General features: G+C 40.4%; 1 protein-coding gene across 3 annotated transcripts in view; it reads left to right on the forward strand.

Annotated features, from left to right (window-relative positions):
* Positions 1-21,616, forward strand: part of atad2b (ATPase family AAA domain containing 2B) — a 101,393-nt gene that overhangs the window by 73,370 nt on the left and 6,407 nt on the right. For 2 of the 3 annotated variants that reach the window (XM_078399300.1, XM_078399301.1), the window contains exons 22-27: positions 2,082-2,241; positions 5,945-6,067; positions 11,065-11,181; positions 16,167-16,937; positions 20,011-20,129; positions 20,990-21,118. In XM_078399300.1, coding sequence (XP_078255426.1) covers positions 2,082-2,241; positions 5,945-6,067; positions 11,065-11,181; positions 16,167-16,937; positions 20,011-20,129; positions 20,990-21,118 — 1,419 coding nt within the window. The remainder of the gene's footprint in view (positions 1-2,081; positions 2,242-5,944; positions 6,068-11,064; positions 11,182-16,166; positions 16,938-20,010; positions 20,130-20,989; positions 21,119-21,616) is intronic. The other variant, XM_078399302.1, reaches the window with a different exon arrangement.

Here is a 21,616-nt window from a genome sequence, read left to right on the forward strand (position 1 = left end):
CGCCTCTCTACAGGTGACAATAATAAATCTAAACCCAGATACAGTGAAAAGCTTTGCTTTGCATGCTATCTAATCAGATCAGATAATACTGTATATAAGTACAATCATGTCAAATTCAAGTACAATAGGTAGAACAAAGGGGAGGATACCGAGTGCAGAATGTAGGTCCCAGCATTGCAAGGCATCAGTTCCAAAGACAAAGTCCAATGTCTGCAATGGCATGGAGGTTAAATGCACAATACTCTAGCTTATGGAAGGACCATTCAGAAGCCTGAAACTGAGGGGGAGAAGCTGTTTGTGAATCTGGTGGTGCATGCTTCCAAGCTTCTCTGCCTTCTGCCCAATGGGAGCAGAGAGAAAGAATAATCAGGGTAGGACAAGTCTTTGAGTACATTGGCTACTTTTCCGGGGCAGTGTGAAGTGTAGATGGAATCAATGGTGGGGTGTCTGGTCTGTATGATGGACTGGGCTACATCTACAACTCTCTGGAATGTCTTCTGATCTTGGGCATAGCTATTCCCAAACCAAGCTGTGATGCAACCCAACAGTATGCTTTCTATGTTGCATCTGTAGACGTTTGTAAGAGTCTTTAGAGACATGTCAAATTTCTTCAGTCTCCTTGGGATGTAGAGGCACTGGTGTGCCTCCTTGGCTGTTGCATCAATATGTTTGGTCTCTGACAGATTGCTGGTAGTGTTGTAGCTACAGAGAAGGTGCAGATTTTTAAAAAAACGTTTTAAGTTCTGCAATGGGCTAGATCAGGGGGTCAGAAATACATTTGTTAGCTTGTGGGCAGTCTATCCAAGAGTGATAACTGGGGAAGAAGCTGATGAATTTGGGGTAGTTGCTTTCAAACCTGATGGAAGAAAGAGATTGATTGAATTTCTTTAGTGTTAGCCGTTTTCCCCGGGTGGCATGAAGTATAGATAGTTTCAATGAGTGAGAAGGCAGGCTGGTTTACCTGATGTACTGCGCAGCATTAACGACTCACTGAGATTTCTGGTGGTCTTGGGTGGAGCAGTTGTCAAACTAAGCTGTGATGCTTTCCGATAGGATCCTTAATTAGTGAAATATTAGGGATAGGAGTTAGTATAAACTAGAAACAAACAGGAAATAGAAATGCGGAAAATTCTGCTATAACGTATGTTTCAATAACACAAGTTGCAAGGAGAGTGATGACATAGGAATCAATATTTTGTATTATGTGGCTCAATTGTCTTCGACACTGTGGTGGCATCAGCCATTTTCTATGGAATGGTCTGCTGGAGCAGCAGCATCTCAACTGCTGACAGGAAGAGACTGGATAAACTGATCAAGAAGGCCAGCTCTGTCCTGGGATGCCCCCTCGACTCAGTGCAGGCGGTGGGAGAGAGGAGGATGATGGCAAAGCTATCATCACTGCTCGACGACTCCTCCCACCCCATGCAGGACACTGTCACTGTACTGAGCAGCTCCTTCAGTGTCAGACCTCTTCACCCCAAGTGTGTGAAGGAGAGATATTGAAGGTCCTTCCTTCCTGCTGCCATTACACTGCACAATCAGCACTGCTCCCAGCAGACCAGTAAATAAAGATGATTACTGTTATTTAATTTTTTTAATGAATGCTTATTTATTTTTGCTATCCACTTTGCTGCTGTAACCCTGCAAATTTCCCCGTTGTGGGACGAATAAAGTACTTATTATTATTATTATTATTATTATTATTATTAATTGGTTATAACTATATTGATTTGAAAATAGAGAAAATTTAAGTTACTTGGGATATTGATAAGGAGGGGAAAAAAAGCTTGGATTTAAACTGCATAGAGGACAAAAAAAATCTGTTTCCATGTAACCTCTGGGAGTATTCAGACACTATTCTTAAAAACACAATTGCTACTTTAACCGTAGGTGGCCATTGAAATCGACAAGCAATCACTTTTGATACTTTTGCAAAGGTACTCTTTTAAACAATGTAACATACAGCCTTTAGTATTTTTAACTTGCAGTAGCGAAAATAAACTTGCTATTGAATAGATCTTTATTTTTGTGAATCCTGTGGGAAAAATAACTGCTCTTTTTAAAATAAATCTAACCTATAGGTTTCCGACTATTTGGAAGTCATCATTCAACCAATGGATTTATCAACCATGATGATGAAAATTGATAACCACAAGTATGAAACAGTGAAGGATTTCCTGATAGATATTAACCTCGTCTGTAGTAATGCTCTTGAATATAATCCTGATAAAGTTCCTGGAGGTAAGATGGGATTTAAGATACCAGAGTAGTGAGCGCTAGCCAACTAGCATACTAATTGTGACTTAACGAAATAAACTCAATTCCTGATTTAGATCTCAAATCTCATGACGCTACAATAAGCAAATAAACAGTATGTGCATATGTTGATCTGAAGTTGTTAATAAAAATATCAATCATCCATCAGAACATGGAAAATAAGGGGAGTACTGTGTTATCCTGCAACCTAGGTTCAAATTCATTGTACTGTAAGAATAGTGGTTTTCTGTATGTATGATATGTAGTTGAAAAGTGAAAGTTCATTTTTACTTAAAGATTTGTAGTGTCAATACTCTGATGGTTTGGCATATTTGTTATGAAACTCAGACATGGTTCAGGATGGCGGTGTGGTGAAGTGGAAAATGTATCAGGGATTGCACTTCTGAGTTTTGGATTTATGTAGGTTCATTAACACCAGAAAGGTAGAGGGAGGCCTTATTTTTCAGTGTCACTAGGAGTTTTTTGGAGTCAGAAGCTGTTTGGAAATGGGCCCTTCAGGCCAGTTAGTCTGTGCCAACTATCAAGCATCCATTTTTATATGAACTTTATCCTAACCCATTTTATTCTCATCAAATTCTCATTACCCATCCACCCCACCTTCATCCCCCCCCCATACTCTTGTACTCACTTGTACTCTAGAGGTAATTTTCAATGGCCAATTAATCTACTTATATTCACTGGAATTTACCTTGTATTCACTGGAATTTAGAAGGCTGAGAAGGATTTTTTTCAAAACATATAACATTCTTAAGGGATTGGACAGGCTAGATGTAGGAAAATTGTTCTCGATGTTGGGGGGAGTCCAGAACCAGGGGTTTAAGAATAAGGGGTAGGCCATTTAGGACTGACATGAGGAAAAATGTTTTACCCAGAGAGTTGTGAATCTGTGGAATTCTCTGCCACAGAAGACAATGGAGGCCAATTAACTGGATGCTTCCAAGAGAGAGTTAGATATAGTTCTTGGAGCTAACGGAATCAAGGGATATGGGGAGAAAGGAATGGGGTATTGATTTTGGATGATCAGCCATAATCATATTGAATGGCGATGCTGACTCGAACGGCCGAATGGCCTGATCCTATACCTATTTTCTATGTTTCTACCAACCAGCGCATTTTTGGGATGTGGGAGGAAGCTGGAACACCCGGAGAAAGTCCGCAATCAAAGTCAGAACATGCAAACTCCTATTGTCGTCTTTACCTTTTGTTATAAGAATCTAAAATGGAAATTGTTAGATTACCTAGCACAAAATATGTTCCTTGAACACATACATTCACTTTAAAGTAGCCAAAATAGATACTAAAAATCAATTAAATTCAATTTTGAATAGCCATTATTCTTTTGCATCTTTTGCTGATAAAAGCAAAATAGTGCAGATGCTGGAAACCTGGAAAAAAAAAAATGTGAGAAATGCTCAGCAAGTTAGGCAGCATCTGTGGAGAGAAACATTTTAAGACTCGGATTTTGCAAAAATAACATTATCAACGTTCACATTACTCCTTGTGACTGACAGCAACTTCACAGCTTTTTATGGGTGGGCTTTTTCACGCCGCCCAACGTGATGCTTCTTTTACATCCTTAGGCCCTTCAACGCGCACAGGGCCTTGATGCGGAGGATCCTACCAACTTTTTCCCTCACAAGTTCCTGCTGAATGGATCATGTCAGGTAAGTTTGTATCTTTTATTGAACTCAGCAGTGAGTGGAACTGGTTCACCGCTGTGTAAATTCTAGCCAATAGTTTCAGGTGATGACCTTTCACCAGAAATATTCTGATGAAAGATCATTGCTATGAAGCAGCAACTGCAGTCTCTCTCCACAGATGTTGTCAGCAGTATGTTGAGTATATTTGGCTTTATTTTACATTACACCATTTTTGCCAATTTACTTCAACAGATTTCATTAAAGCATCACCATTGGCACTTCTTGAGCTAATAAGCAAGAACAGTTGATATTGCTAATAATCTATACCAAGTAACATTCATTGATTAATTCATAATACATTCAGTTACTGTGAGAAGAGATAATCTGTTTAGCTTGTTTAAACCTGTGTGTAATAGTTAATTTGGAACCAGTATAGCTTACAACAAGATTCTTCCACCCATGGTTTCAAATTAGACTAATTCTTTATGTAATCAAAATGTTGGGTTTATATGTGATAATGATTGTCTAAATATACTGTTCAAAGTACGGTCATCTGTATGGTTGATTTTGTGTGGTTGAATTTAATTATTTCCTCTTCACCAGCTGCCTCTTTCAAATTATATTTTTATCCCTGTCTCTACAATGCATTACACTTCACCAGGCTACAGGGTATTCCGAATATTTGTCATTGAGCATAAATCTATGTCAATAACTTGCCTAATAAAAGGCTATGGGAACGGCTTAATTCCAATCAAGAATGTAAAAAAAAAAGACACAATGTGCCGTAATAACACAGCGTGTCCGGCAGCATCCGGAGAACATCGATAGGTGAATTTTTAGGTCCGGACCCGTCTTAAAACTGTGTGTGTGTGTGTGTGAAGAAAGCTGGAATAGAGGAGGGATATGATAAAACTTGGCAAGTAATAGGTGGAAACAGGTGAGAGGGTGATTTGCTAGGCAGGTTGTTGTACAAAGGCCAGGGGTGAAAAGGCAAACTTAAAATTCCTCGGAGTCAATATCACCATGGACCACCAATATTGAAACAATGACCCAGAAGGCACACCAACGCCTCTACTACCTGAGAAGGTGTAGGAAGTTTGGCATATTCACTACAACTCTCACCAACTTCTACAGATCCACCATAGAAAGCATTTTATTACGATGCATCACAGCTTGGTTTGGGAACAGCTCCATCCAGGACCGTTAGAAATTGCAGCGAATTGTGGACGCAGCCCAGGCCATTACACAAACCAACCTCCCATCTATTGACTCCATTTATAACTCACACTGCCTCGGCAAGGCCAGCAGCATAATCAAGGACGAGTCGCACCCTGGCCACTCCCTCTTCTCCCCTTCCATCAGCCAAAAGGTATAGAAGTGTGAAAACACATACCACCAGATTCAAGGACAGTTTCTTCCCAAATGTTATTAGGCAACTGTATCATCCTACAACAACCAGAGAGCAGTGCCTTACTACTATCTATCTCTTTGATGTCCCTCGGACTATCCTTGACTAGACGTTGCTGGCTTTACCTTGCACTAAACGTTATTTCCTTATCATGTATCTATACACTGTAAATGGATTGATTGTAATCATGTAATGTCTTTCTGCTGACTGGTTAGCACGCAACAAAAAGCTTTTCACTGTACCTCGGTACCCATGACAATAAACTAAACTGAACTGACAAGGTGTGAAATGAAACGACTGAAGGTAGAGAAAGAAATGTAGGGGTCCAGGTGGGCCACAAGGGGAGTGGAGTTGCGGGGGGAGGAAAGCGGGGGAGGGGGGTAGTAGTTAACTAAATGTTTCCAGCTTTCATCCTTCCCCCACCGTAATCAGTCTGAGAAGGATCCCGACCAAAGACATCACCTATCCATGTTTTCCAGAAATGTTGCCTGACCTACTGCATTACTCCAGTGCTTTGTATCTTTTTTGTAAACCAGCATCTACAGCTACTTATTTATAAAGAATTATTTATTCATGGTTTATTTTGTGTGCACATAACTGCTTGGTGTTTTCTTTATAGATCGCATAATTCGGCATAGAGCCTGCACACTCAAAGATACAGCACATGCAATGATAGCTGCTGAGTTAGATCCTGAGTTTAATATACTCTGTGAAGATATCAAGGAATCCAGGAAAAAACGAAGTGAGTGGCTGCTGAAAAAAATAGTATCTGCAATAAAGCAGAACGAATGATGCAGTTGTTTTTTGCATGATGCTATCTTGCTTGAATGCTGCAACATATATTTCCTCTAATGACAACAACACACAATTTGATGGAGACCAGTGGGAGGACTTTTGAACTCATTCGAAGTATATCCTCGTGTTCTTAGAAAACTATCTGTCGTGCGTTTTCATAATATTAATCCTGTTTTTGCTATTGAAATCCATGTTATAAATGGTAATGTGTATTTGCAGGAAGTTTTCATCAACCATGCTGATGAAGGCAAGGGAATTCTGATATTGAATTAATTATTTGAATTCTGCTACAGTTGAATTTTAACATCTGCCTCTAATTTAACAACCATGTCACTGTAGTGAGTTCTGTAATTTTATCATGCTGTAATTTTTAAAGTTACTTTTAGATTTTTTTATTAATGGGTTGGTTCATTTCGAGAATAAATTATCTGAAGATTATTTCAAGGAATTATTGAACTTGATTAATCAAGAAGTTTGCAGAGATGTTTGTAGCTTCTCAAAATGCGGCATAAGATGCTGTACGTATGCTTCCGTGATAGATCATTTCTACATGTGCATTACGTCCTACAGTTAAGAAAATAGTGAAAAACAATGATGAATAATTTGATTTTCAGAAACGTAACACCTGTCTCTCAATTATACTTATTTGGAGGATGGTTAAGAAAAATGTATTACATCTGAAATTTAGTTTTAACTAGACCAAGTGGACCCGTTGGGCCCAAACTACTCCTGCATTGGTGCAGCACCCGCTCCTCCCCCACTCCCCCCTCCCCTCCCTCCCCCCGTCCTCTCCCTCCCCCCTTCCTTTCCCTCCCCCCTTCCTCTCCCTCCCCTCCTCTCCCTCTCCGCTCTCCCCCCTTCCCCCTTGGGTTGCCTCCTGCATTGGTGCAGCACCCCCTCCTCCCCCACTCTCTCCTCCCCCCCCCATTTCCCCCCCTCCTTCCCATCCTCCCCCTCTCCACCCCCTCCCTTCCCCACCCCTCCCTCCTGAGAGCAACCTACCTCCCGGCCCGGGTGGCCGCCATTGGTGGAGCAGGGGTGGGGGGGAAGAGTCCTGTCCCATCCCGGTGCGGGGATGTTCAGTGGTAGACGGTGGCGGCTCTCCCACTGTTGCTGAGCCGCTGGACTCTGGGCGGTGTGGGGAAGGTGCTGAGCCGGCCGGGGAGAGGAGGGGGGACGGAGGGAGCCCAGGGCAGGCCCAGTTCCAGGCCTTGGCGTCCACCTCCACCAACACCCGGCCTCATCGCTGCTGCTGCCACCTTTCAACAACAACAGTTCAACAGAGCTTTATTTGTCATTCGGTACCAAGGTACCGAACAAAACTACATAGCAGTCATACACAAAAAAGAACACAAGACACATAACCCCAACACAAACGTCCATCACAGTGACTCCAAACACCCCCTCACTGTGATGGAGGCAACAAAACTTCCACTCTCTTCCCCACGCCCACGGACAGACAGCTCGTCCCCGACCGACCCGCACAGTCCCCGCAAGGGGATGGAAGTCCCCGCGGTCGAGTCGCACCGGGCGCTGAAACGTCTCGCGGGCGATGGAAGGCCCCGCGACCGAGCCTTGCGCAGCTAAGTCCCGCGGCCGAGCTGAGGTTGAGGTTGAGGTTCCCTTTGGCCCACCTCAGGCTCGCGGTTACCCGATCAGGCCCAGGCTCCAGCTGCTTCCCCCGGCACCAGGTCTGGCTCTCCCGCCCCCAAGAGACAGGCGGCCGAACCCTGCTCAACGGGACCCAACTGCGCAGGTGCGGACACGTTTGTTCTGCGCCCGAACGGAAGCCATCTTACGTAAGTACCAGATCAACGGAGCCCCAACTGCGCATGCGCGTTTTTTAAAACTTGGCACACCTGTATTTGGGTAATTTTTCCCATTCTTCTCTGCAGATCCTCTCAATCTCTGTCAGGTTGGATGGGGAGCATCGATGCACAGCTATTTTCAGGTCCCTCTAGAGATATTCGATCGGGTTCAAGTCTGGGCTCTGGTTGGGCCACTCAAGGACATTCACAGACTTGTCACAAAGCCACTCCTGCGTTGTCTTGGTTGTGTACTTAGGGTCGTTGTCCTGTTGGAAGGTGAACCTCTGCCCCAGTCTGAGGTCCAGAACTTTCTGGAGCAGGTTTTCATCAAGGATCTCTCTGTACTTTGCACGGTTCATCTTTCCCTCGATCCTAACTAGTCTCCCAGTTCATGCCGCTAAAAAAACATCTCGACAGCATGATGCTGCCACCACCATGCTTCACCATAGGTATGGTATTGGCCAGGTGATGAGCAGTGCCACTTGGCATTCAGGCCAAAGAGTTCAATCTTGGTTTCATCAGACCAGAGAATCTTGTTTCTCGTGGTCTGAGAGTCCTTTAGGTGCCTTTTGGCAAACTCCAAGCGGGTTGTCATGTGCCTTTTATTGAGGAGTGGCTTCTGTCTGGCCACTCTACCATAAAGGCCTGATTGGTGGAGTGCTGCAGATATAGTTGTCCTTCTGGAAGGTTCTCCCATCTTCGCAGATGAAATCTGGAGCTCTGTCAGTGTGACCATCGGGTTCTTTGTCAGCTCCTTGACCAAGGCCCTTCTCCCCCGATTGCTCAGTTTGGCCGGGTGGCCAGCTCTATGAAGGGTCCTGGTGATTCCAAAGTTCTTTCATTTAAGAATGACGGAGGCCACTGTGCTCTTTGGGACATGGAATGCTGCAGAAATTGTTTTATACCCTTCCCCAGATCTGTGTCTTGACACAATCTTGTCTCGGAGGCCTACGGACAATTCCTTCGTCTTCATGGCTTGGTTTTTGCTCTGACGTGCACTGTCAACTGTGGGACCTTATATAGACAGGTGTGTGCCTTTCCAAATCATGTCCAATCAATTTAGTTTATCACTGGTGGACTCCAATCAAGTTGTAGAAACATCTCAAGGATAATCAATGGAAACAGGATGAACATCAGCTCAATTTTGAGTGTCATAGCAAAGGATCTGAATACTTATGTAAATGTGATATTTCAGGTTTTTTTAAATTACTTTGCAAAAATTTCTATACACCTGTTTTCGCTTTTTTATTATGGGGTATTGTGTGTAGATGGATGATTTAAAAAAAAAAAGAATTTAATCCATTTTAAAATAAGGCTGTAATGTAGCGAAATATGGAAAAGGTGAAGGAGTCTGAATACTTTCTGAATGCACTATGTCCTCTGGTCCTCAATTCCCCTACTCTGGGCAAAAGACCCTGTGCATCTACCTGATCTATTCCTCTCATGATTTTGTATACCTCTATAAGATCTCCCCTCATCCACCTGCGCTCCATGGAATAGAGACCCAGCCTATTCAACCTCTCCCTGTAGCTCACACCCTCTAGTCCTGGCAACATTTTTGTAAATCTTTCTGAACCCTTTCAAGCTTGACAATAGCTGCTATATAAGGAACAGTTAAAAAAAATCTACTTTGACCAGTGCACATGTGCATAGGTTTACAATAGCAAGAACAACTCCTTTAACATTTTATTGTATTTGTTGAAGGGCCTCAAATGAAACTTGCATCATACTATAAACTTATGCTGGTGTAGGAGAATGGATAAAGTTCATCCAGTGCATTGGTTTATTAAATCATCAGTTCTGTGACATTTCTCATCTGCCATTATAAATTTTATTATGAACTAGGATGTTCAATGTTCTTTCTAACTTATTACAGAAGAGTTCCAAAAGCACATCATAAAATAGCAATGAATAAGAAACCACTCTTATTTCATGTCTTCAACTTTTCATCAGAGCTGATTATTTAACAGTTTTTTATCAGTTCTGATGAAGGACTGTCATTCTGTTTCTTTTGCCTGGGGTGTTGCTCTGGATTTTCCCCATTGGATTTTCTAATTGCCCCCCCAGCAGGATTTTGAGATGATTGCTATTACCCTTATCTTGAGCTGATTGCAAATTTAATACCTGGTGTTAGCATTATTGCATGGTTTTAGATTTGCAAATTAGGGTGGTATGTGACTTGGCAGGTAACCTCCAAGTGATGATATTCTCATGGTCACTGAGCTCCATTAATTCTAATCACTTCCTGGCTATGCTTTGCCCAACAATAATTCATGTTTTGATCACAGGTTCTGCAGATCCATGTATCAAATTGCTCAACTGTTGTTATTTCCTTGACTCCCATTTCAGATCTAGAATTATTTAAGCAGACTAGAAATTGGTCTGAATAAGGGTCTCATGCCGAAATGTCACCCATCCTCTCCAGAAATGCTGCCTGTCCTGCTGAGTTGCTCCAGCTTTTTGTGTCTATCTTAGAAATCGTTTACACTGGGTCCATTGCAGTAATTTTTGTGAGACCTTTATTAATGCAATTCAGTTATCCTCCAATTACAACTATACAAGTTATTTGCATTTAGATTTTGTTTTTGCAGTGGTGTTGCTTTTTCTGTGTCCTGTTAAATAATATAGAACGTTTATTTCTTTTCAACTTTTAATTTTTCACCATGAATTACACCTGCAGCATTTTCAATTTGATTTTTTCACTGAACATTTACTATTTCTCCTTATTGTACAGTCATAAAATTGATTTTATGCTCATGGGTGTCTGTATTTTCAAGCGTTGTACTTTTTGCTTACCTTCCTGTTGGTCTCAGATTTGATTGATAACATAATCACTTGTTGCTTCCAAGTTTGAATTTAATTTACTATGCCTGTATTTCTTCGACTAAATGGGTTGATTAGTCAACACTGTCTGTAAAGAAACAATCCTATGCTTAGGAATATACCTGGTTAGCTTTTATCTTGAAACAGCTATTGTTCATTTAATATTTGGGGAACTTAAAATCTATTTTAATCATTTTTGCTGGATAAATCAATATTAATTGAAAAAAGATGCTGGTGACCAAAGATAATTTCTTGTCGTTTGGAGATGATCCTGCGTAGCAAATTGTAAATTATCCTTATTTATTGTGCGCAGATGTGGCAACAGCAACAAATCAAACAAATCACAGTTCAGAAGCAAAGAGAGATGTAGCTCAAGATTCATCTCGGAATTTAGAAGCGAGCACTACAAATGGAGAATGCAGGCATGCAAGTAAGTTCTAATACCGAGCATCCGTTAGTAAATAGATCACATGCAAAATATTTATATTTTTTAATATATCAAATTGTTGTAATTCATTTTTGAACTACTGTCAGAATGTCAAAACAATTTTAGAACCATTTTCTCATTTGGATGGATTAGTCCAGCATTTGCTCATTTTTAGGGGACAGAGTTTCTAGATTAAGTTAATAATTAGTTGATAATGTTAAATTCTTGAAAAATGGTGTCAGAAAATCTCTTCATATTTCAAAACACCTCAAATATGAGTGAATGAACAGTTTGCATTTGACTTGCTCTGATTCTGTAGTTACGACTGCTTTACTCCTGGAAACACAAGACTGTAGAATCTGGAGCAGCAAATAATCTGCTGGAGAAACTGGGTTGAGCAGCATCTGTGGGTGGAAAGGAATGTTTGAAGATTCAGGAAAAAAATGGCATCTGATATACTCCTTTTTAGTTGGTCACTGATGGAGAGAAGTTACTTTGGACATCTCACCAAAATTCCTTGTAGACTTTCTTAAATGGGATAGGGAGCGAAAACCATAATTAACACATTGGTGAGCCTCTTAGCTGCATCTCCAACGCTGAGATAAACTATTTTACTGAAAAGTATTGCATTAAAGGTAGGTTTTGCTTTTCATGCCACACTGGCCAACTTAATAGATCTTTGATATCCAAAAGAATCAAAGTAAAATTGCCCCTCTACTGCCACAGGAATAACTCACAGCCACATATGTTCTCACTCTAATTTCAACCCTGCATGTCACGTTCACAAGTTATAGGAGTAGAATTCAGCCATTCGGCTCATCGAGTCTACTCCGCCATTCAATCATGGCTGATCTCTGCCTCCTAATCCCATTTTCCTGCCTTCTCCCCATAACCCTTGACACCTGTTCTAATCAACAATTTGTCTATCTTTGCCTTAAAAATATCCACTGACTTGGCTTCCACAACCCCCTGTGGCAATGAGTTCCACAGAATAACTACCCTCTGACTAAAGAAGTTTCTCCTCACCTACTTTTGAAAAGAGCACCCTTTAATTCTGAGGCTATGACCTCTGGTCCTAGAGTCTCCCACGAGTGGAAACATCCTTTCCACACTGAAGAAGGGTCTCGACCCGAAACGTCACCCATTCCTTCTCTCCCGAGATGCTGCCTGACCTGCTGAGTTACTCCAGCATTTTGTGAATGAATCTTTCCACATCCACTCTATGTATGCCTTTCATTATTCTGTAAGTTTCAATGAGGTCCCCCTTCAACCTTCCAAACTCCAGCGAGTACAGGCCCAGTGTTGACAAACACTCATCATATGCTAACCCATTCATTCCTAGAATCATTCTTGTAAATCTCATCCCGGACCCTCTCCAGAGCCAGCATATCCTTCCTCAGATATGGGGCCTAAATTTCCTCACAGTACTCCAAATGCGGCTTAACCAGCACCTTAGAGAGCCTCAGCACTACATCTCTGTTTTTGTATTCCATTCCTCTTGATGACCTTAGCAATAATCTTATTTGAAAATGAAATAACATTTGACCCTCAATCTTTCTTTCTTCCTTTAACACGTGCTTTTGGAGATATCTTTTCAAATTGATAAGAACTGTTGGATTCCCCGGTATTTATTTTGTCTTTATATATACATTTGTGTCAGTTCAATGTGCATTCTGGCAGTAAGTCTTCCAAAAAATATGTTTATTGGATATCATAGGATTTGACAGTAAGGGCCCAAGATGAGTTAAATAATCATAATAATCATAACCATAATCATACTTTATTAGCCAAGTATGTTCTGCAACATAAAATGGATTTGATTTGCCACACAGTCATACCACTAAAAAGCACCAAGACACACAAAATACTTTTTGTTAAAAATACTTAACATACTTTTAACATAAACATCCACCACAGTGAATCCTTCACATTCCTCACTGTGATGGAAGTCGACAAAAAAGTTCAATCTCTTCCATTATTTGTTCTCCCACGGTCGGGGGCCTCGAGCCTTCTGTTGATGGGATAATCTTGGCTCCTGTAGCCGGCGGTCAGGCCCCCCCCCCGTGTCGGGGCGATCAAGCTCTCGCATCGGGGGATCTCAGCTCCCCCACGCCGGGCGATCAGATCCCGGGTCGGGGCTAGTTGAACCTCCTGCGACTTTGGAACTTCCCGACATCGGTCTCCACCCGAGACTGTGAGCTCCTCGATGTTGAAATCTGCAGGCCGCGTTGAAGCTTCGATCCCAGGCAAGGGATCGCAGGTTCCGGTGGTAAGTCGACGGTCCCACGGGGCTCAAAGTCAGTCTCGAGCAAGGCTCCATGATATTAGGCCGCAGAGCAACCGGAGATATGATCCGGAAAACAATCACATATCCGACAAGGTAAGAGATTGAAAAAAAGTTTTCCCCGACCCCAATCCCCATCCCCCACATAAAACAAACCAGAGAACATTAACACAAGCTTTTTAAAACACACTAAACATAACAAAAAATACGAAAAGACAGACAGACCGTTGGCAAGGCTGCCATCGCTGACAGCACCACCCGGTGGAGTAATAACTCACCAGTACTGGCATTGGCCCATTCAAATTGAGTTGAGGCAGTTGACTGAGAGGTTTACTTCAGCAGATGGCTGCTATTAGTTGGTGCTGATGACATTCATGAACACTATCAGTCTTTTGTACATTAAGGTGACAAATGTTCAGAGGGCAGAGGTGCAGCCTTCCTGGCTGCACCTTCCAATCTTCCAAACATATTTGATTTGGGCTTTCTATGTTGGCAGTGCTTAATCCATCAGCCTTTTGTACCGTTGGTACGAAGGGATGCCTGTTGATCATGCCAAATCTTGCTGGAAACATTTTTGTTGCACATTGTCATCAATGTGTAAATCCGGGGATTTGCAGGTTATAAAACTTCAGAGTTCTTTCGTTTCTGTATATTTCTCAAAAATGCATTATTCTTAGTCTTCCTGACTTAAAACAACATGTTGGATTTGCGTGTTAATTGACTCTTAAACTCACTGAAGGCAAATCCGGTATTTGTGTATGTACTGTTTAATGAAGTGATGGTTGTGATACAGTGCCAGTCAACACCTTTGATTCAAAAGACTGAAGTCATTTTATTTTTTTCCTGCTTATTTTCTTTGTCATTTTAATACCTCTCTACACACAATCTTTATATTCCCTTTTCCATTTCTATACTGAACATAACTTGAATTTGACTCCTTAGTTATTCTGCTTCTATTTCTATCCCTAGACCAATCCCTCATTGGTTGGGAAGATACTCCACTGATCATGCCTTTCATTGAGCACCGAGATATTGTGGTGCCCGTGCCCCATGATCAGTAGTTTCCACCTCCAGCCGGTCATGATGCAAAATGCTTAGACTTGCAGGATGCAGGCTGAAGTAGAATGAACTCGGCATGCCGCAGTTCAGCATGATCCAGCCATGAATTGTTCAAAGATTGCTAGAACATAATCCATTCCACACTACCACCAAGTGGACAGAGCTTGTAATGTCTTTGTATTCAAGGAACTTTTTGTAAAAAGAGTAAAAGGAAGTATTGTACTATATAGTGGATTATCTGTGCCACTAGAAATGAGCAATTCTGTAACTGGCACAAGCCACTTCAATTTTAAAATTGGTCGGAGCTGTTGCAATACTGCCTTCAGATATTGCAGGTCATATAATCAGCATGGAATCTGGCCCTTCAGCCAACCCTGTCCATGCTGACCATGTGTCAAATGTAATTAAAAAAATGCAAACCGAAGTACTAATGATTTGTTAGTGATCATTATAGTGACAACAGGTCCAAATATATTCATGGAGAGTTAAGTTTATTTACATTTAGAAATCTTCATAACTGGAAAATAATTTTTAAACCAGATTATACAATCATTGATTGTATGAAATATTTTCTTCTTTCAAGAGCTTGGATGGGAAAGAAGATGAGAGTACAGTAAAGCTTTTGGTTCAAGTTAAAACTTAAAATGAAACATGGAGAAGTATAGCACAGGGACAGGCCCTTCAGGATGTCCGTGCCAAACACCATGCCAAGTTAATCTAATATCCTCTGCCTACATGTGATCCCTATCCCTCCATTTCTTGCATATTCTATCTAAAAACTTCTGAAATGCTACTATTCTATATACTTCCACCACCATCGCTAGCCGTGTAATCCAGACACCCACCACACTCTGATTTTTTAAAAAACGTGCCCTGCACTTCTCATTTAAACTTTGGAGAACATAATTTCAAGAGCTACCATTATAGCAATGTATACCGTTATATTGCAATTATACAGCAGTTTAATTTGTGTTTTGGAATTGTACGCAATGCATAGTAACAAAGGACTTCTCATGAAGTAGGATTAGATACTTTTGCTCCCGAGGCCGTTATCTCAGTATTGAAAATGGACCCTAACCTAAAACATCACCTATCCATGTCCTCCAGAGATACTGCCTGACCTGCTGAGTTACTCCTTTCGTTGGGTTGCTGTTGTTTAAATTAACTCAATTATTGCATCGTATGGGAGGCGCATTCCCAATCTCGTTGTACCCCTGTACAATGACAATAAAGATATATTGTATTGTATTGTATTGTTTGTGCTTTACTCAAAATTCCAGCATCTGCAGTTCCTTGTATCTCCATCTTAATATTACCGGTCTTCTATTATTTCTCGGTAAATCTTGAGAAGTGCTTAGGAAATCAAAAGATCTAAATGGTCACCTTGCAAATATACATTGAGGCTGAACGATCAGAATTTTTTAGCTCAGAATAATGTTTAAGGCTATGATTTAAGTTAGGAGTAAAATTTGTTGTTGTTTAGTTGAAATTAATTCATTACAATTGTGATAAAATAATCCTGAAGAAACCCTATAGTCAGTTGTAAATTGTGCTGGATTTCTGGGGAAAAAAACATATCAAATGTATAGTTGCAGTTTAGTTTGTCATTAAACAATGTTAATTATTGTGTAATGTTACTCTACAGTTCACATTAAAAGGAAACCACGTCGTCGTTCAAAGTGGGGTCGCGGTATTATTAGAAAGCCAAAAAAAGTGAGCCACCTCAAGAAAGAAGATGACGATGTTAAAAATGGTGAACGTGATGGTGACCAAGGTGACGAAAGTGAGCTAGCAGAGAATGGAGAACTGGAAGTTAGTACAGATTATCATGAGAACGGAGATCTTTCTTTGACCAATGATGAATCATCATGTGACATCACGGATGTTGGCCGGGTGGGAAGTAAACTGGAAAATGGTACAGTGGGAAAAAGGATTGGTAATCTTAAATCCACGATAAAAGATGAGTCCGCAAGCAATCAGCTAGATGGGAATAATGTGTTTTCTGTAAGGAAAGCAAACGCTGCCCCAGGAGAACAGTGTGTACCTAATGATGCATGCACTCATGGTAAGGGGTCAGTACCAACTGAGTGCGCATGGAGTGATGAATCTATGGCAAGTGCTGAAAGTGAACCTGCTCAAGAATGTTTGGTCCACAGGACATGCACAGCTAGTAATTGTGCAACTGGTACTGATTTGTCTGATGCAAAACATGAACCTGGAAAGGAGCTTGAACCTACCAAGGAGTTAATGACCCAGCTTGTGCCAAACTCAAAGTTATCAGTAGGGGATAAAGACAAAAAACAACTGGTTGGAGATGGCGCACAAACTGTCATTGGTGCAACACAGGCAGCCATTGCAACAAAGTGTTCTCAGAGTGAAGATGTTGATCTCAAAGCACTTGGACCTGAAAAAGATGGTAATTTTATTTATTTACTTGTAGGTACTTTTTATGTAGTGCACATTGGAATAAAATTACTGTAATATATCATTTTGTAAGTCCACTTTTACAATTGTCGTTGGTAAAATAAATCTATATATTTTCTACTTGAGATTAAGTTAGTATAAAGCTGTCAACACATTATACCGTTAACATAAAGTGATTAATTTTTTAAAAAAAAGGGATAATGGATGGCAACCTGACTTAGAACAATTTCTTTACTGTGATCGAAATTTAAACCGACAATCTAGAAAGTTAACTATTCATTACAACAGTGCTTCATAATGAGTGGGTGTCACTAAATATTTGCTTTATTTGTTATAACTGGAAAAGTCACTTGGTACGAGGGTTTTTTAAGGTCGGAACAAAAGCAAATTTGAGAACATTTGTGCAACCTTGGATAGGAATAAAGGAACTTTAAATTATGAATTAAACACAATGTTCATGATCAGAGAATGCTAAGAGGAGAAATAGGGGGGAAAAAAGTTCCATTTATCGGTACTGAATGTCTATGTCTGAGAAATTCAAAATTTGACTGCTTCAACATTGAAAAAAATAAAAATTGATATTAGCTCAAATAATTAAATTAATCTAATCATTGTAAAGTTTCATGATACAGTACTGAGAGCGTTATTATTAGAGCTATTACTATAACCAGTTTTAAAATTTGCCGTTTTGTTTTGTTTGTGATTTGTTCTGTAAAATGAGTTGAGGATCAAGTTACTTCTAAGCACTTAGCAATTTGTTTTAACTTAACTGTTCAATATACAAAGCATTTCCTATTTTGTGCACTTATGATCTTTGTAACTGCCCTGTTCTTTAATGCTAAATTAGCAGTGTATTTGTTATCTCTGAATCAATCCACCCTTGCTTTGGATTAAAATGAAAACTTCTTTCCTTACTGAAAACATGCACAGGTCAATCTACTGTACTTAAGATGCAAGACATGCATTGACAGATTTCTCCTTTTTAGTAAGAATAAAAAATGGGAAACTCCTCTGATCTTAAGAAATACAAATGCTGACAGACCAATTCTTGATAGATTATTTTGGGCATACCAAACTATTTAATCAGAACTGTCATTTCACCTGATTAGTTCTCCTCGGGGCATATGTTTGTTATGGCCACAGTGATGATCTGAATTATTACTTTGTTAATCTCGCCCGGAGAACGTAATTTGTAATTTCTGGCATATTGTGCTACTGCTACAATTGGATCACACTGGGGAAAATTTTCATTTGACCAGCAAAATATCAGAACTCTTATTGTAGCCTTGGAGCCATATAATATGTACCTGATTCTCTCTGGCTATGTCTGCAATGGACACGAGGCGAGGGTGGGCGATGGTGGTCAAAGTAGGTGGCTGGTTTGCATAAAAATTAACTTGTGCCTGTTCAAAATGTAGATAAATAGATGCTGAGGCTAACTTTTTCAGCGCTGCCTGGATTGTAGGAATGGCAGTTGAAGCAGTGAGAAGGGCGGCACGGTAGCGCAGCGGTAGAGTTGCTGCTTTACAGCGAATGCAGCGCCGGAGACTCAGGTTCGATCCTGACTACGGGTGCTGCACTGTAAGGAGTTTGTACGTTCTCCCCGTGACCTGCAAGGTTTTCTCCGAGATCTTCGGTTTCCTCCCACACTCCAAAGACGTACAGGTATGTAGGTTAATTGGCTGGGTAAATGTAAAAATTGTCCCTAGTGGGTGTAGGATAGTGTTAATGTACGGGGATCGCTGGGCGGCACGGACTTGGAGGGCCGAAAAGGCCTGTTTCCGGCTGTATATATATGATATGATATGATAAGATTGCACTGGGACACTGAGATCGATGGAGTGCTCAGTATTCCAATGGAGTTGCTGCAAAATTGATGGTTGTCAAATTAGAACATAATTAAATGGGCTTAGGTAGGCACCAGCTAACCTTACAAGTAAGTCTCTAAATGCCAGTAGTTACAGGAATAACAGCTGGTAGAATTTTGGAAGAACCACCTCATTGATTCCTCTTGTGATATCTAGTTAAAGTATTCAACTCAGTTTGCATGCCATTTTGAATGGCAAGTTCATCAACCTGAGTATGGGATGCTCTTTGATTATGATTCATAAAATAAACCACAATCTGGTTGGGATAATTAGCTACAACAGTTCAATGGTCAGAGACTTCTCCTTACAAACCTGATTATAGACCAGGAACCCATTTAGTTTGTGAATGTTGCAATCAGGAGTCAAAAGACTCTTGGTGTTTTAGGTCTTCGGAGAAGTGGATTGGTCCTTTGATTCAGAGATAATGAGTTGCATCTTCATTATTTTACAGGTTGGATGTGGACATTGTCAGCCAAATTTTGAACAGTAAAAGCAATTTGTTAATGTAGTTCACACAGGCACTGTTGTGTTTGAAGACAGTTATTGTTAAACTGTCGTTAATGAGGCTAGTCCCATTTGTTCAGCAGGTCATATTGATGCATATTTTGTGCAATATTTCTACCTAGATTTTTTTTTATAGTGCAATAATAATAGTGAGCTTGTTATTTTCCCAGCAAATTCTGCCACAATAGAAAAAAAGTTACGTTAAAAAGGTAGAAATATATGCCTACATGGCATGTTAATTCCTGCGAGAAAAATAGCAAGCCAAACAGATCATTTATGAAATTACAATGCCTTTGTTTCTTGAGACTCTTGAGAAATTATGCCACTTAATGTACAGCAGCTAAGTTATGCTAGAACATCTTTGGTCGTAAGGTGCTTGCCAATATACTGAGTTAATGAATAATGCTATGGAAATATAAATCTTTTATTACTCATTACACATATAATGGTTTTGAAAATTTATTAAAATGCTTTGGTTGGTTGGTTGGTTGTGACCATCTTTCGCAAATGACAAATAGGCCAAGTGAGTTGTGTAAAAATACATTCCAGAATATAAGAATGTACATATTATGGCCTCTTTGTAAAAAGAGTGACGAATTTTAAAATGTGTCGTGAAAATTAAGGTACAGAATTATATGCTAGTTTATCTCTGGTTATTGTGAATGAAATAATTTTACTGAAAACCTCCTTTAGTTTTGGGCAGAATGGAACCCAGTCATCCAGAACAAGGGGAACAGAAGACCATTGTCCACGTGGAGCAGGACGTTCCTGAACCCATCCCTCCAGTGATTGTGGATCAAGCACGATTGAAGGTAAAGGGCAGATGGACACCTGAACGTTTCAAAAGCAAAATCGTGCAGATGCTGCAAATCTAAAAGTCACAGATGATAGCCCTTTTAGTTTGCTGTCTTTGCAAAAATAATTAAAGGGCTTAATGTTAAAATAAATCCAAAGAAGGATATTAATTAATGTTTCCTATTATTATGGGCTGCCCTTGCATCGATACCTATAGACATTGAAATGATACTCATCAACGATATTTCTTGGTGTGTATTTACACCCAGCTTTATATTTATGCATATCATATATACATGTATATTTATATATTTGATATGTATAAATGTGTAAAGGTATGTGTAAATAAGAAGGGGTTTATAATTTTTGTTTGCTCCTTCCAGTCTGCATATTAGTTTCAGCTGAGATGCAAGTTAAATGGGTAAATAATTTATTTCAGGATAAGCCTTTCCTGATTTTCTGTTGGATTTGAAGCGATGGGCTTGGGTATGCTATGTTAAGGAATGGCAATGTCATTGGTGGTTTGCAGGAAAGCCAGATAGCTTAACAATGCGGCTCAGAGTGGCTGGTAGCTGCTCCCTCAAAGCGCCAGAGACTCAGCTTTGATTCTGACCTCAGATGCTGTGTGTATGGAGTTTGCCATTCTCCCTGTGACTGCATGCATTTCCCATGGATGCTCTGGTTTCCTCCCACATCCCAAAGACCTGTGGGTTTGTAGGTGAATTGATCTCTGTATATTGCACCTAGTATTTAGGGAGCAGATGCACAAATGGAATAACATAGAACTAGTGCGAACGGGTGATCGATGGTTGGCGAGGACTCTGTGGGCCAGGGCTGTATCACTAAACTAAACTAAAATAATTTCCATCTTTTGCAGCATATTCTCCAGTTGGCCACTAAGATGAGCAATAACTTCATGGTTGATCAACTTGAAAAGCTTTATTCTTTGCTTAGTCAATGCATCTATCATCATCGCAAGGAGTATGACAAAACTCGTTTACTTGAGGTAAGCGTTGACTTAAAACACAATTTCATGTTTACTCAGTGAGCAATAATTCACATTTAAGCCACCAGTAGCCCTTTATCTTGTAATAAAAACAATGCTGGTTTTATTCAGCTGCTGAGGCAGAATCTGAAAAAAGCACAACGTTTTTTTCTCGACGATTCAACATCATTTCACAAATGCTGCCTGGCATGCATAGTGTTTCCAATATCCAGTGTTTAAATATATTTTAAGATTAATAATTACCTAATATTTCTTTATTTCACAAAATGCTGGAGTAACTCAGCAGGTCAGGCAGCATCTCAGGAGAGAAGAAATGGGTGACGTTTCGGGTCGAGAACCTTCTTAAGATTGATGTCGGGGGTGGGACAAAGGAAGGATATAGGTGGAGACAGGAAGTTAGAGGGGGAACTGGGGAGGGGAAGAGGGGCAGAGGAATTATCTAAAGTTGGAGAAGTCAATGTTCATACCGCTGTGCTGCAAGCTGCCCAAGCGAAATAT

This window comes from Rhinoraja longicauda, chromosome 5, assembly GCF_053455715.1.
Source record: "Rhinoraja longicauda isolate Sanriku21f chromosome 5, sRhiLon1.1, whole genome shotgun sequence".
Classification (NCBI taxonomy): Eukaryota; Metazoa; Chordata; class Chondrichthyes; order Rajiformes; family Arhynchobatidae; genus Rhinoraja; species Rhinoraja longicauda.